General features: G+C 34.1%; 1 protein-coding gene across 2 annotated transcripts in view; it reads left to right on the top strand.

Annotated features, from left to right (window-relative positions):
- The first annotated feature begins 3,426 nt into the window (after window positions 1–3,426).
- The window catches only part of LOC149803948 (uncharacterized), a 130,066-nt gene continuing 117,444 nt past the window's right edge, over window positions 3,427–16,048 (top strand). The window contains exon 1 of one of the 2 annotated variants that reach the window (XM_089953766.1): window positions 3,427–3,853. In XM_089953766.1, the coding sequence (XP_089809892.1) occupies window positions 3,788–3,853 (66 nt within the window). In that variant the 5' untranslated portion in view covers window positions 3,427–3,787. The remainder of the gene's footprint in view (window positions 3,854–16,048) is intronic. The other variant, XM_089953764.1, reaches the window with a different exon arrangement.

The raw sequence follows: 16,048 nt of genomic DNA, 5'->3' as shown, positions 1-16,048 counted from the left end.
TCATCAAATTGATGGGGTAAATAATACTCAAAAGGATTTTTTAAATTCATCGAAAACAGAAGAAGAAAAAAAATGAAAAATGAGATCATAATAATTTCGAAAATAACAAATAAATATGTTATAATAGAATTAATTTTTTACTGATCGTCGGTCAGATTTCAGACAGGTACATGACACTCAAAATTATGAAAAGCAATCAGATTTTATATTTTGATGTAGTAAATGTTACTCGAAATTGACAAAATCCTACTGAAAACAGAAAACTATATAATAAATATTATAATCTGAATAAAATAAATTTGAATCAGAATAAATATTATGATCTGAATAAATATTGTTATCAGAATGAATATTATAATTCGAATAATTATTGCCAGAATAAATATTATAATATGAATAAATATTATTGCCAGAATAAATATTATTACATGAATAAATATTATAATATGAATAAATATTATTGCCAGAATAAATATTATGACATGAATAAATATTATAATCCTAATATATAAAAAATCTTATTCCTCACAGATTAGTTTATTTCGCAGTGTTTCAAGTCTGAAAAATATCTCAGCTGCGGAGGGTTATCGTAGGCTTCACAGAAATTAATAATCAAACTCAGGAAACAATTGATGGCAATAGCGATGATGTAGTAAGAAAAAGAATAGTTACAAACAGTGTGACAAAAACAATAAGCGCGAATTTGATCTCAAGGCTGAATTTAACATGATATTGAAAGAACAATAGATTAATCATTGTGCGAGCTGTAACACAGTAATGTTGTGGCAATATTCAAATAATAATCCAAGATAGTTTACCGTAGATAGAAGTATTAGTAATCTTGGTCAAACACACGAAAATGTGATGCTGACCTGTCTAGAATGTAATCAACCTTGAGGCGCCAGTTCACAAAAACGAATGCTGTGCTAATTGTGTATATTGAGGAATTATTTGTAATTGTTTACGTACAAATCCACGTTGAGGATCAGTTGAATCTAGTCTGTAGTTTGCAGGTCTTCCCGTGGATCTTACCACTGGAAATATTATGTGTCGTCACACTCCAAATAGGATCAGTTGCTCTTTTTCTTACCACCTTCAAGTTCACCAGGTTCATATAAATATCTTACAGTCCCATTACCTAGTACTGGTTGTTTTGAGAAGGAGTCATGTTGTTGTATTGGTATATGTTTTTCTCTGATCGCATTAATGGGTTTTATAGAAATTGCACGAGTAATCTCATTATTTAACTCAGCTATATCCCTTGGTAGTCTTGTGACCCATTTACGAGATCTCATATCTTTCTGAATTATTTCCTTCGCATGCTGATATGCAAATAACTGCTCAGAAAGTGTTCGATCAAATCGTTCAATAATTGCCTGATCGCGATAAATTGCAGTATGTCCTCTCTGACTTTGACGTTATGTTTGTTCATCAGAGATGATACTGCACCAAGAAATTCCTTGACAGGATCAACCTGTAGCAACTGTGGCCATCGCAAGGGTCTGCGTTGATAAATTCGTTCAAAAGCAGATGTAACTTCAGTTGCTGCTTTAGTTGATAGTGGTTCTGCTTCTTTATCATTGCATATTTGTATGTACGTGATTGACGTCTACAAGTTTAACGGTATCGAGTGGTAAAAACACAATATCTGCTTGATGAACTTAATTTGGAGTGCTGACATCAAAATGTGAGTACTGAATTTATTTAGGTAGTGGTAGTTAAATCAGCCATATAGGCTGTCGTGCTAACCTATTTGCAGCCACGGAACGTGTGACATTTGCTGCATCAGCAAGTTTACTAATCGCTGCTTTTTTATATTTTTGTACCACATTTCACACTCTAGCCTGTAAGTGCGCGCGTTTTATTTTTTGTTATTATTGTTGTTAATTCACTTGTGGGGGTGGATGCTCAATATAAATTAATATTATTTATTATATTTCTACAACACGGATGTCATTGATTTCTCATCGACATGAAACCAATGGCCAGTCAAACATCATCCAGTGCTATGAAATTATATCAGATCAATTAACATAGGTCCATCTGGGTCTGGTAAGACACAATTATTACTTAATCTGATAGTGAGATGGCGCAAGTGGGATAAGTTATATTTGATGGTACCAGAGATGCTACGATGTGCTAAAAGATTTTAATGAAAACGCAAAATTTTTGGACGAGGACGGCAACGATATTATTGATTTTATCACTTATACTGATTAAGCCCCATCTGTAGATGACATCGAAGGATTTATTAATAATTTCGTAGTATAAGATGATTTGATGCTGGATAAATAATCAAATCTAGTTCGGATATCGTCTCGAGGAAGACACAAAAACACAGACGTGATTTATGTTGCTCAGCGATATACACAAATACCTAAAGTGATCAGAGATAACTGTAATATATTATGTGTGTTTAATGGAATCGATATACATACTTTGTGAAACATTCATCAGACTTTGTATTCAGGGGATATCAACATGATTAAGTTCAAAAACGTATTTTCAAAACCACAAGCTACCCCATATATATATATATATATATATATATATATATATATATATATATATATATATATATAACATTTTTAAAAACTACCAATTTCCATAGTGATATACTGAAAGCAGATTTCATTATGTAAATGCTGTCAAAATGAAGGATATTCTGAAACATGTGTGGTCACCAGGGACGTCATAGGCACACACACACACACACACACACACACACAGCGAATTTGCATGTGCTGTAAAATTATTGTAGTTTTTTTGCCTCCACCCACCCCAAAAAAGCCAGCGCGTTGATATTTGCATGAATCAAGCCCCCCCCCCCCCCGAAAAAAGTTTAAATGACGTACCTGGTGGTCAAACATGGCACATATTGTGAAATTGTTATCCATTTTGCAGACTTGTTGCAGAAATTGCATTTAATTACATAGTTCTGGATATAGTGAATACAATGGTATTGCGTTGCTATTTTATAACTTTTATTCCCGTAGACGTTTTTATACATGTTTAATATGCATCAGTCACAAAGACAACATTGCCTACATAAAGACAAATTAAATACTGTCAAGCCTAAGTATAAAAAGACTACTTGATATGCCGTCTGTAAAAGTGTTCTTATTAGCAGGTGATCATTATATACAGGTAAAATTTCATTGACTTGGGTTTGATCGGGACAACTAGTACCAGGTTTATATATACACATGATCATATTATGTACTGGGTCGCTAGTGCCGTTTGACTAATTCAATTAATATATAAATCACAAAAAGGTAGTCTTTGTACTGTATTTCTTGTTTTGCGCCAGTTTTAATTCTGCACCACTGCTGCTATCACTCAGGCGCTTATAAAGTGATCGCTTTTTCATTCCACCATTGTGACTCATACATGACACCAAAGCCGCACCAAAAAATAAGGTAACCCGTCTACATTATAGCCGTACTCCAACACGGAAGTGTAATAAACGGTAATTCTGGATGACGGTAATCGATTGTAACTCCGTCACTACGCTTATCTATGTACATGTATGTGTTGATATTATTTGATCATCAATAGCTAAGCATGCGAGATTTACCTGCCCTCTTATACGGCCACACGCAATTGGTGGAAAAAAAAAAAGGTGCGAGTTAAACAAGTAACAGAGGAGATGACCCATTTACAATGTCTGCGACATATGAAATCATAACTACATGAACCTGTGTATGGTAAAGAAAACTGTTTGCAAAACGTTTGATGTTGCAGAAGATAACTAAGTAAACCTGTATTAGAGGAAAAAGAGAATTTTATGAAGATGGGAAAGGAAAGCGAACTTATAAAAGCAGTGAGAGAGAACAACCGCAGTAAACTTCAGGTAAACAATAAAGCAAAGTCTACGTATGCCTATACAATGTAAGACATAGCACATGTTGTTAAGTGCAATCACCCCCACCCCCCGAACAGAAGTATCGGGTGATGTGTCTAGCGCTGTAGGACTAACTTATACCATAGAATTATAGTAGTCTGAATTATAGAAGCACATAAGTATTAGTAGGAGTAATTTGTGTGTGTAGTACTAATATTATTTAGTTTTTATTCTCGTTTGTATCCTACGAGGTTTTTTAGACGTCAGAATTTTAGAAGTGGAAGAAGTAGTGGTTGGTTGGCATACCAATCGTGTTCTTTCCAAGATAGATGACTGACTTGGCAAGAAGTCAAAAGCATACTTGCAAAATTAAAAGTAGCATTACAGATAGGAAAAATCAAATCACAGTACATAATGTAAATAAGGGCATGATTTATTATTTACAGAGAAGCTGTTTGATAATGTTAAGTACATTACATGATCAGTACTACAAGAAAGGTCCGAAACTTTATTGTTTCATGAAAGACAAATAGTTTTCATACCTGTGCCAAATGACAGACCACCACAAAATACTTGGGTGTAACAACTGTCCTATTAGTCAGCTTGCTTACCATGCCATTGTTTCCATTCAGTATATTATTTCTATATAATGTTAAAACTCAACTGTCTTAAGCTAAGCATAGTGAAACCTATCAATGTGAGACCACCTGTCTTGAGAGACCATATTCTCAATGCATACATTTATTGATTATATAGCATTGTGACCTGTTACAAGAGACCACTCATCTTGAGAGACCATAATTTTTTGGCATTAAGGATAGTCTTTCAAGACGGTTTCTACTGTAGCACAAAAGTGCGAAAATCAACAAGTTTTTTAGCATTCAACAAACAGTTTATTTTCATGCAATACAAAGTGAAAATTTAAAAGGGACTTACATATTTATTTTTTTACCATGGATTTAAAATGAAAATCTGAAGCAAATTACTTAATAATGTTAAATCGTATTATAATTAGTAAGGTGAGACAATATATATTGACGTATCAATATTTTTCCATATCAATATTCGTAATAAGACAAGAAGTGTAGAATTGATACAAAATGATACCCTATGCAAATTAAATTAATCTTCAGCTGTTGTGAACAATTATTAATCATTTGCTATAAACTGAGAATTATTTCGAGTCATAGCAGGAATAGTCATTTATTAACATCAGTAACAAGAAAAACTCCTGACAGTATCCATTCACCTTCTACAGAATAGCAATCACAAGTTGACTAGCTCATATGAGTTTAAATCTGCCCCTTCCCCAACCAATTCCATTCTGATTATTTTATCTCTTCAATATGCTCAGGCACTTGTAACATATCACCCAAAAGAAGACATTCCAGGCACTTGTAACATCTCGCCCTTAAGAAGACATTCAAGGCACATGTAACATATCACCCTAAAGAAGACATTCCAGGCACTTGTAACATCTCACCCTAAAGAAGACATTTCAGGCACTTGTAACATATCACCCTAAAGAAGACATTCCAGGCACTTGTAACATATCACCCTAAAGAAGACATTCCAGGCACATGTAACATATCACCCTAAAGAAGACATTCCAGGCACTTGTAACATATCACCCTAAAGAAGACATTCCAGGCACATGTAACATCTCACCCTAAAGAAGACATTCCAGATCTGTTCACAGATCATTTAATAACTAATTTAATTTAATTTTTGGCAGTTACTTCATATCTTATCAAGTTGTATTGAATGTTACAGTGACACTTAGGGTGTGTCACATAGTTAAATATATTAAACTCAATTCTGATTGGTGGTTATTTGTTCAAGTCCAGAATAAAACAATAATCACAGATCAGAACTACTTACAGCTTATTCACTGCATGACACACCAGAACATATAAATTTGATCCAGATACCAGTAGATACAAAACAACAGAGAAATGTCAGGCAAACGTTGTTGGTAAATGATCAATAAAGTACATAAATTGTACATGTTTGGAATATTTCCTTTTATGCTGATATGTCATCAGCGACCGAACGTGGTGATGGGATTAAAAGAATTCACACAGAGTCAGCATGGGGGCAGATTCCAAACCCTGTGAGTTATAGTCACCTTGTTAATATGTACAAGGGGAGTGAATGTTGTGCATAATTTATCTGTTAGTCATATCCACTTCCATACTCAAACTTATTTTATGTAAGATTTTCCTTGCATGAGAAATGTGCACTACATGTGTTTCTTCTGTTTTGAAGACAACACCATAATACCCTCAACATTTTAGTGAAAATATGAAATTAGTCATGAAATGTTTTAAAAGCATTCCACACCATGCAAAACAAAGGGCTTGGTGACTGAATCAAGTAGAACTGCAGGAAATGGCATAAACAGTTTAATCAAAATCAACGACACCTTCCAGTTAATCTGTTTGGAAGTAATTGTATTTCTATGTCATGTCAAGGATGAAAATGACGTGTGGATGATAGGTCTATGTTTATCTGTAATCTGCATGTCAGATATACATACAATACCTATGTCAACACATATAAAATGTCACCACCATGCCAGTGAGAGACCATCTGAAGATAAAAAGTCCATCAAGTGTGTTAATAATGCATCATACTGTAGGCTGTGTACCATGAATCGTTTTGTAATGCTGCAGAGGTGTGTCATTTCACCCCTAATGATTAGGTAGTCTAGCTATAAGCTTACGATAAAACAAACTTTGACCTATAATCCTACCCATATTATAAAAAAGGTCGTGCCATACAAAATCTGACCTATGACCCTACCAATGTTATAAGAAGGGTGGTGGCATGCTTAGAGACTTTACTGTGAGGCATCACTGAAGCAGTAGGGGTAATGGACCTAGTAATATTACCACTGTATTAGTACAGTTGTTGTAGTATATAGTGGTAATGGACCTAGTAATATTGCCACTGTATTAGTACAGTAGTTGTAGTATATAGTGGTAATGGACCTAGTAATATTGCCACTGTATTAGTACAGTAGTTGTAGTATATAGTGGTAATGGACCTAGTAATATTGCCACTGTATTAGTACAGTAGTTGTAGTATATAGTGGTAATGGACCTAGTAATATTGCCACTGTATTAGTACAGTAGTTGTAGTATATAGTGGTAATGGACCTAGTAATATTGCCACTGTATTAGTACAGTAGTTGTAGTATATAGTGGTAATGGACCTAGTAATATTGCCACTGTATTAGTACAGTAGTTGTAGTATATAGTGGTAATGGACCTAGTAATATTGCCACTGTATTAGTACAGTAGTTGTAGTATATAGTGGTAATGGTCCTAGTAATATTGCCACTGTATTAGTACAGTAGTTGTAGTATATAGTGGTAATGGACCTAGTAATATTGCCACTGTATTAGTACAGTAGTTGTAGTATATAGTGGTAATGGACCTAGTAATATTGCCACTGTATTAGTACAGTAGTTGTAGTATATAGTGGTAATGGACCTAGTAATATTGCCACTGTATTAGTACAGTAGTTGTAGTATATAGTGGTAATGGACCTAGTAATATTGCCACTGTATTAGTACAGTAGTTGTAGTATATAGTGGTAATGGACCTAGTAATATTGCCACTGTATTAGTACAGTAGTTGTAGTATATAGTGGTAATGGACCTAGTAATATTGCCACTGTATTAGTACAGTAGTTGTAGTATATAGTGGTAATGGACCTAGTAATATTGCCACTGTATTAGTACAGTAGTTGTAGTATATAGTGGTAATGGACCTAGTAATATTGCCACTGTATTAGTACAGTAGTTGTAGTATATAGTGGTAATGGACCTAGTAATATTGCCACTGTATTAGTACAGTAGTTGTAGTATATAGTGGTAATGGACCTAGTAATATTGCCACTGTATTAGTACAGTAGTTGTAGTATATAGTGGTAATGGACCTAGTAATATTGCCACTGTATTAGTACAGTAGTTGTAGTATATAGTGGTAATGGACCTAGTAATATTGCCACTGTATTAGTACAGTAGTTGTAGTATATAGTGGTAATGGACCTAGTAATATTGCCACTGTATTAGTACAGTAGTTGTAGTATATAGTGGTAATGGACCTAGTAATATTGCCACTGTATTAGTACAGTAGTTGTAGTATATAGTGGTAATGGACCTAGTAATATTGCCACTGTATTAGTACAGTAGTTGTAGTATATAGTGGTAATGGACCTAGTAATATTGCCACTGTATTAGTACAGTAGTTGTAGTATATAGTGGTAATGGACCTAGTAATATTGCCACTGTATTAGTACAGTAGTTGTAGTATATAGTGGTAATGGACCTAGTAATATTGCCACTGTATTAGTACAGTAGTTGTAGTATATAGTGGTAATGGACCTAGTAATATTGCCACTGTATTAGTACAGTAGTTGTAGTATATAGTGGTAATGGACCTAGTAATATTGCCACTGTATTAGTACAGTAGTTGTAGTATATAGTGGTAATGGACCTAGTAATATTGTCACTGTATTAGTACAGTAGTTGTAGTATATAGTGGTAATGGACCTAGTAATATTGCCACTGTATTAGTACAGTAGTTGTAGTATATAGTGGTAATGGACCTAGTAATATTACCACTGTATTAGTACAGTAGTTGTAGTATATAGTGGTAATGGACCTAGTAATATTACCACTGTATTAGTACAGTTGTTGTAGTATATAGTGGTAATGGACCTAGTAATATTACCACTGTATTAGTACAGTAGTTGTAGTATATAGTGGTAATGGACCTAGTAAATATTACCACTGTATTAGTACAGTAGTTGTAGTATATAGTGGTAATGGACCTAGTAATATTACCACTGTATTAGTACAGTAGTTGTAGTATATAGTGGTAATGGACCTAGTAATATTACCACTGTATTAGTACAGTAGTTGTAGTATATAGTGGTAATGGACCTAGTAATATTACCACTGTATTAGTACAGTAGTTGTATATAGTGGTAATGGACCTAGTAATATTACCACTGTATTAGTATAGCACTGTGTGTATGATTTGGATTTTTAACGTAGCTTTTAACCATTTTTCAGTCATATTGCAACGATGCCTGCAGTGTGTCAGTTTATAGTGATGTCTGACACATGGGCATAATGCTGCAGACATGTAGCATCATGTCCCCCACCCAGTCACATTATCCTGACACCAGTGGAGAAAAGATAAAGCAGCACAGTAGTTGTAGCATATAGTAGTAGTGGACCAAGTTGTAGAATAATAGTTGACCTTGTACTATGTACTATATTATTAGTAGATTATTGTATTGTACAGTAGTAGTATGTACTATTTCAATAGTAGACTATAGTATGGTAGGAGTGGTAAACTTAGTACATGTTGCAGCTACAGTTGAAACATTTAAACTGGTAAATTACTTAGATTACTGCCTGTAAAAGGTGTCAATTACCCATTATGCACACTAAGTATGTGCTTAGGGCACCAGCCCAGCAGGGGCACCCAAAAAATCAAATTACGGTAATTGTTGATAATAAAACTGAATGAATTATATATGACCATTTCGATCTGCATGTACATCTACAAGTATTTTGATTTGGAATGATGGCAACAATGGTATTTTCCCACCATTTTAGCTTTTAATATTGTTTTAGTGAGTTTCACAATTGGTGGGGACACCATTATAGTTTCAGTGCTTAGGGCCCCGGAAGGCCTTAATTCGGCCCTGTGAGGCCTTAATTTGGCACTGCCTGTTGACAAACCTGCTAAACATGCAAAACAATATATATGTTGATGTTAGCGATACAAAAGTACCCATACCAATTAAATGATATTTTGGGGCCCCGAGTGGCCGAGTGGTCTAAAGCGCTCTTCGTTACGGATCACTGCCATCTCACCTCTGTCTGCGGCGGTTCGAGTCTAAGATTCAGCCAATGTGGGTATGTGAGAAAGCTTGCCAGTAGCTTCTCGAGGGTCGGTGGTTCTTTCCGGGGCTTTCTCCACCATTAATACTGGCCGCCATGTATAGCCTATCATGTACTGAAAAATGGCGTTAACCCCACAACAACAATAAATGATATTTTATTTTTCTACATCACTGCTCAACAAGACCTATTTAGTAAGATGTTTCTCCTTATTCTTTTCTTGAAGTGTGTATACATTTATATCGATATTGCCTGGAAAGTGTGTATACATTTATATCGACATTGCTTGGAAAGTGTGTATACATTTATATCGACATTGCTTGGAAAATGTGTATACATTTATATTGACATTGCTTGGAAAGTGTGTATACATTTATATTGACATTGCTTGGAAAGTGTGTATACATTTATATCGACATTACTTGGAAATTGTGTATACATTTATATTGACATTGCTTGGAAAGTGTGTATACATTTATATCAACATTACTTGGAAATTGTGTATACATTTATATTGACATTGCTTGGAAAGTGTGTATACATTTATATTGACATTGCTTGGAAAGTGTGTATACATTTATATCATCATTACTTGGAAATTGTGTATACATTTATATTGACATTGCCTGGAAAGTGTGTATACATTTATATTGACATTGCTTGGAAATTGTGTATACATTTATATCGACATTGCCTGGAAAAGGCCAAAGTTGTCAAGATAATGTTGTAGTACACACTGTACAAAATTACAAAGTTGTCAAGATATGGTTGTAGTACACACTGTACAAAATTACTCATCAGGCAGGTTTGCTGATAAAAAATGTTAAACTACATGTAAATCATTTACCTTTGAAAAACATGAGAAACTTTGATTTGTAATACATGTATTATATTGTAAGAAAGGATGTTTCAAGTTTGTAAACAACCATAGGGTGGCCAGTCCAGTTTTCTTGGTACTTACTTTTATCAAGTTTGTAAACAACCATAGCGTGGCCAGTCCAGTTATCATGGTACATACTTTTTATACTATTATTATACAAGTTAAGCACACATCTTTATGAATAATTTTGGAATGTATTTTTTATCTTCCGAAGAAAACAATAAATTTTGTTTTCAAGCTTCTAAGTTTCAACTCCACATAATAACCTATCAATCTGACAGTCTTTAAAACGGGGAAACGAATCCAGTTTTCTCTATACTGAGCATATTTTACATATCAAACCTGATATCTTTATTTTTGCTAGGTTTAGTAAGGGGATATTTGGAATAAAATGAAAATGTACAAATTATCCACATACTTTATTTATGTAAACACTAACTGTCTAATGTAAATAAAAATTGAAAATAAAAAGGGGGAAAAATAAGTCCTTTTTACTCAACAGTTCAGAAATTTATGGAATTATCCAAAATCTTATGAAACACTGTGAACTATACTCCAGTTGTGTGACATGCACTGATTTGCCTATGTGGATGTTGTGGTAGTGTTGAAGTTCTTTTAGATTTGAAATGCGAAAAAGGTGACATTGTTAATGTCTGTTTTGTTGCAATTTAAATCAGTGAATAAAATGAGTTAGTTTTGTGTACATGATTTTTACATCCTTGTTACTCTCCACTCTAAAAGTACAAGCTGAGAGGAGGGTAGTCAGAAACAACACTACAGTGTAATCATGTTAATACACATAGTACCAACAGTACTGTATATTAATAGTAGTGGTAGTTTTAGTGTATTAGTATAATAGTATACGAGTATTATAGTTGTGTATTGGTATTATAGTAGTAGTAGTAATATTGTAGTAGTGGTGGTGGTGGTAGTAGTAGTACTATTAGTAGCAGTAGTAGTGGTAGAAGTAGTAGTAGTATATTAGTATTAGCTACAGTTATGTTGTGTTATTATAGTAATAGTAGTATTGTAGTAGAAGTAATAGCTATAATAGTATTAGCATTATAGTTTAGTAGTAGACATAATAATGCAGTACTAGTGAGTATGGTGGTTGTTAGTATAGTATTATAGTATTGGTGTGTTGATTTATACCTTGTGAGTCAGAAGTATTTTGACATGAACTGCTGGCAGAAACTATATCAAAACATTCCTCGTCCCTGCCCAGAGAAAATCCTTGACTCTTTTAACTAAATGTGATTTATGCAACAAATTTTAATCCTGTTTTCAAAACCTATACTTGCTGTTATCTTTTATTATATACACATTTTACAGAATTTTAACACTGTTGTTGTGTTTTATATTTTTTCTTTCTTTTGGTGCTTAATGTTTACATTTATTTGGAAGAGTTTATCTACCATAATATTTGTCATTTCATTTTTATATTTGTTCAACTTGACATTACTTTTGTGCTGAGGTATTGTAAAGCATTATATTGCAAAGAGAAAAGGAAGAAAGGAATATAAATTTAGATTAGGAGAATCAGAGCTGGCAAGTGAAAGACACATTCCCACTTTACATACAAATTCAAGTTTTGATGGTACTGAGAATATTAGGTTAGTGGCCCCTTTTAGAGAAAAAGAAGTAGATAAATATTTTCTTCAGTTTGAAAAAGTTGCTGAAAATTCTAAATGGCCAATGAAGCATTGGACTCTATTATTGCAGAGTGCACTTTTTGGCAAAGCACGCGACATCTATGCATCCCTGTCAGTACAGCAGAGTCCTGACTATGATCTGGGTAAAGAATGCATCTTAAAGGGTTACGAGTCAGTCCCTGAGGCTTATCGACAAAAATTCAGGAACTATAAAAAAAAGAAGCTTTAAGTTAAACCTGTCCATGAAGGACACTATTTATAATGCCCTTTCTCGTGTTACTTGTATCTATAACCTATACCTGTCCATGAAGGACACTATTTATAATGCCCTTTCTCATGTTTATTTACTTACTTGTATCTATAACCTATACCTGTCCATGAAGGACACAATTTATAGCCTGCTTTATCAAGTTTATTTACTTACTTGTATCTATAACTTATGGCTGTCCATGATGCCTTTCTCTGGTTAATTTACATATTTCACCTGTGTCAATAAGAGACCCCTATCTATAATGGACAGCGTTTTTCTGTGAGTGTCCTTTATTGATAAGTTTCATTGTATTAAATCAGATATTTGGAGATTTTTATATATTCAAGGTTTTTCTGTATTTAATTAATAAATAATACCCTTTTACGTGTTTGATGTGGTGTTTGACATGCATGTGTTTTCTTATAACACACAGACTCAATTAAATACGCTTTTTCACAATGTGTCTGTATTGTTTGAGCCACAAAATTGATCGTTTTTCAGTTACGCATTGCTTTGAATTTCAGGAGTCTGGACAGAATTTCAAATGAAAAGCACGTTCTCAAAAGAACTTAAGGATTATGAGTCCTGGACTCTTCACTTGCAAAACCCATGAGTCCCCAGCCTGTATATGAGTCCCTGTCATAAACTGTGGAGTCCCTCACTTTCAAAAAGATAGAAAGAAAAGTGAAAAAAGCACATTATCAATGTTTTAATATCAGGGTTGAACTCTTAGCTTCTTAGCCATTTATAATATCACAAAGTATCAACTATTAATTGAATTGCTATGTGGTTTTCTCTACATGAATAATTTCATGTCCATTCCCACCAACTTACACGAGTAAACACCTGGCATTACACTGTACCGTATATATCATCGTGAATTACGACCATCAAATCAAACAAAGAAGGAATGGCACAAAATATAAAACAGCATTTGTGCAACAACAACAGAAAAAAGCGTCTACAAATACAGAATGAATACGTTAATTAGTAAACCGTGTTAAATGTTTTAAGAGTTGATTCTAAGGAATAAAGGTGGGATATATTATGGGCTTAAAGAAAAGATCAATTAATCTTGTTACATGTATAGTGCGTAAATACATGCAGCTTGAGACTGCAAATTTGAACTGTTGCAAACATTAAATCACACGAACTTGAAGTACTATTATTACTCATGAAAGCAGATTTTGCCGACTCATTTTTTATGAGTCAACGAACGTTTTCTGCACATTTTTAAAAGGATTCATTCGATACTGTAGTGTCCTGTAGAAATCAACCGTACTTGAATAGCATTTGATATTATTATGGCGCGTCGATGACTTGACAATATTGTCCAGATCAAACTCTGATCGATTACTTTCATGATTTATATTCGCATTGTCCCCAAATGTTACAACAAAGCAGGGTCTCGATTGTGTGCCAGTCAGTCGTAGATGCTTACATAAACACTCAATAGAACATAGATTCTCTTTTGTAGACCAACAAGTAATCAATTTTTTTCCTTCTGATTTTACTGGTAATGTCGGGGGAGGGGGAGCACTACCTTGTCTTAGACAAAGTTTCTTTGAAGTAAGTCAGTGGCATTCAGAGGGGCAGTCCTATTGCCAACATAATTACCATGTTAATTAGTCGCATTGGTTTCAGACCAGTTTACTTAAGTCTAGCCATTAGCTGTCATGCAGGTTGTCGACGGCTGACCGAACTAGAACAGAGGGAGTGGGGTGTCCTGAAGGAAAACGGAGCGCGTCACCGAAAATAGCCACAAGGAGAAACGACATGACTTTTGATGATTTCACGGTTATTGGACCCGGAAGTTTCTTTTCCCGTAAGCCCCAGTTGAATTCCATACACCGTATAGCTAAAGATATTTGGAAACGTTAAATACTTGGTACGTGTTGAATGTACATGTGTACAAAACAACATTCAGGGTAACAAACTTGAAACAAAACGTGTTATATATATATATATATATATATATATATATATATATATATATATATATATATATATATATATATATATATATATATTGATTCGGATGTTCCACAGCATAACGTGCTAGTACTTCAAAGTGTATTTAATCGTTCAAATAATTAGTACTACATTTATGGTGATCCCGATATATCAGCACACCAAGCAACACAAGATCCGAGTCTGCACTGTTCACAGCCGAGCGCATCAGACATACCATCGTTGAACATCTGTGCCTGTCAGATAGGACATAAAATTGTCCTGCTACTAATATTTACGTTGTGTGTTTAGGAAAAATATATTCGTTTTTAATTACCACTGACTTAATAGAATGAGCAGACAGCGATTTTGTCTTGTGCCTTTGTATACCTCAGAAACTGCAGTAAAATGAACACCCAACTACACTGCAATTTTTCTTTCGGAGCCACTTATTGTTGACACATCTTAGCTCCGTCCCAGCACATAAAACTGGTTAGAACTTAGAAGTGACACCCTAATTATATCTAAAAGTGTATTTGGTGTGGGTTAACCCTATCCTCCCTTAATACATCTGTTTATGTTCATTGTATAAAAACAATAATGTTGATTATGAATTTTGCAGGGTTAATTTCTTTTTTATTATCATATTTGTAAGTTTTTTTTAAATCCCATGAAGCCAAAATCTTATGTACTTTCCGACCTCCATAGGACTTTTAGAGGTCCGAGTTCCATAAGTTAGGACTTCCGATTTAGGGTCGTACTATTTATTGCCCCAGTGACATGGTAATGTCATGGGCTAATTTCCTCCCCCTTGTTTTCCTTTTATTATGTTTTTTATTTAGTTGACCTTGCCAGAGTCATTTATCCCCATTTATTCGTATATTATTGTATATATATTCTTTTTTTTTCACGTATGTTTTTTTTTTTTTGTTTTTTTTTGTATTGGCTTATCTATGTCAAATGGTTCCAGTCTTTCTCTTAGGTAAGTATATAAAAATAATAAGTGTGTTTGTATGTTTGTGTGTTGTGTAGGGGGGTTTATAGTATGTCGTAGCATACTGTTTTTTATTAGATTTTAGAAGGGTGATGGTTTTCCTTATAGTTCAGTTTTTGGCACATTTTAATGCATGTATCTTAATTCGGAGTAATTCTCTCTTCCCTGTTTGTCAAACAAGTTGTATTAAGTTTTAATTGATGTACCGTAGTATTCTTATATTTCTTATAGTTATGTATACTTTTTGGTAGTATTACATATTTATTAGTTTCTTATTTGGTTGAGTCAATTTGTTTATGTTTGTAGGTCTTATATACCTGTGCTAGATCTTAATATGTTAATTGAGTTGTATAGTATTTTCTCAAGACTGGTTTTCTGTATATATCGCTGAGAAAATTGCCTCGGGCCCATCTTCATGAAATGATCCGTGGGCAAATTTGCCTCCTGGCGCGCTATGACCATTTGGAGTTGGGGCGATCGTTTTCTGCCATCAAGCAGCGAGATTCTCTGTAATGGAACGTCTGAGTCTGAAGGTCTCTGGTAGTACATCAG

Source organism: Sinohyriopsis cumingii, chromosome 3, assembly GCF_028554795.1.
Source record: "Sinohyriopsis cumingii isolate HCF-2022 chromosome 3, ASM2855479v2, whole genome shotgun sequence".
NCBI lineage: Eukaryota > Metazoa > Mollusca > Bivalvia > Unionida > Unionidae > Sinohyriopsis > Sinohyriopsis cumingii.
The sequence above is the reverse complement of the archived record's forward strand: the minus strand, read 5'-3'. Positions and strand labels throughout refer to the sequence as shown.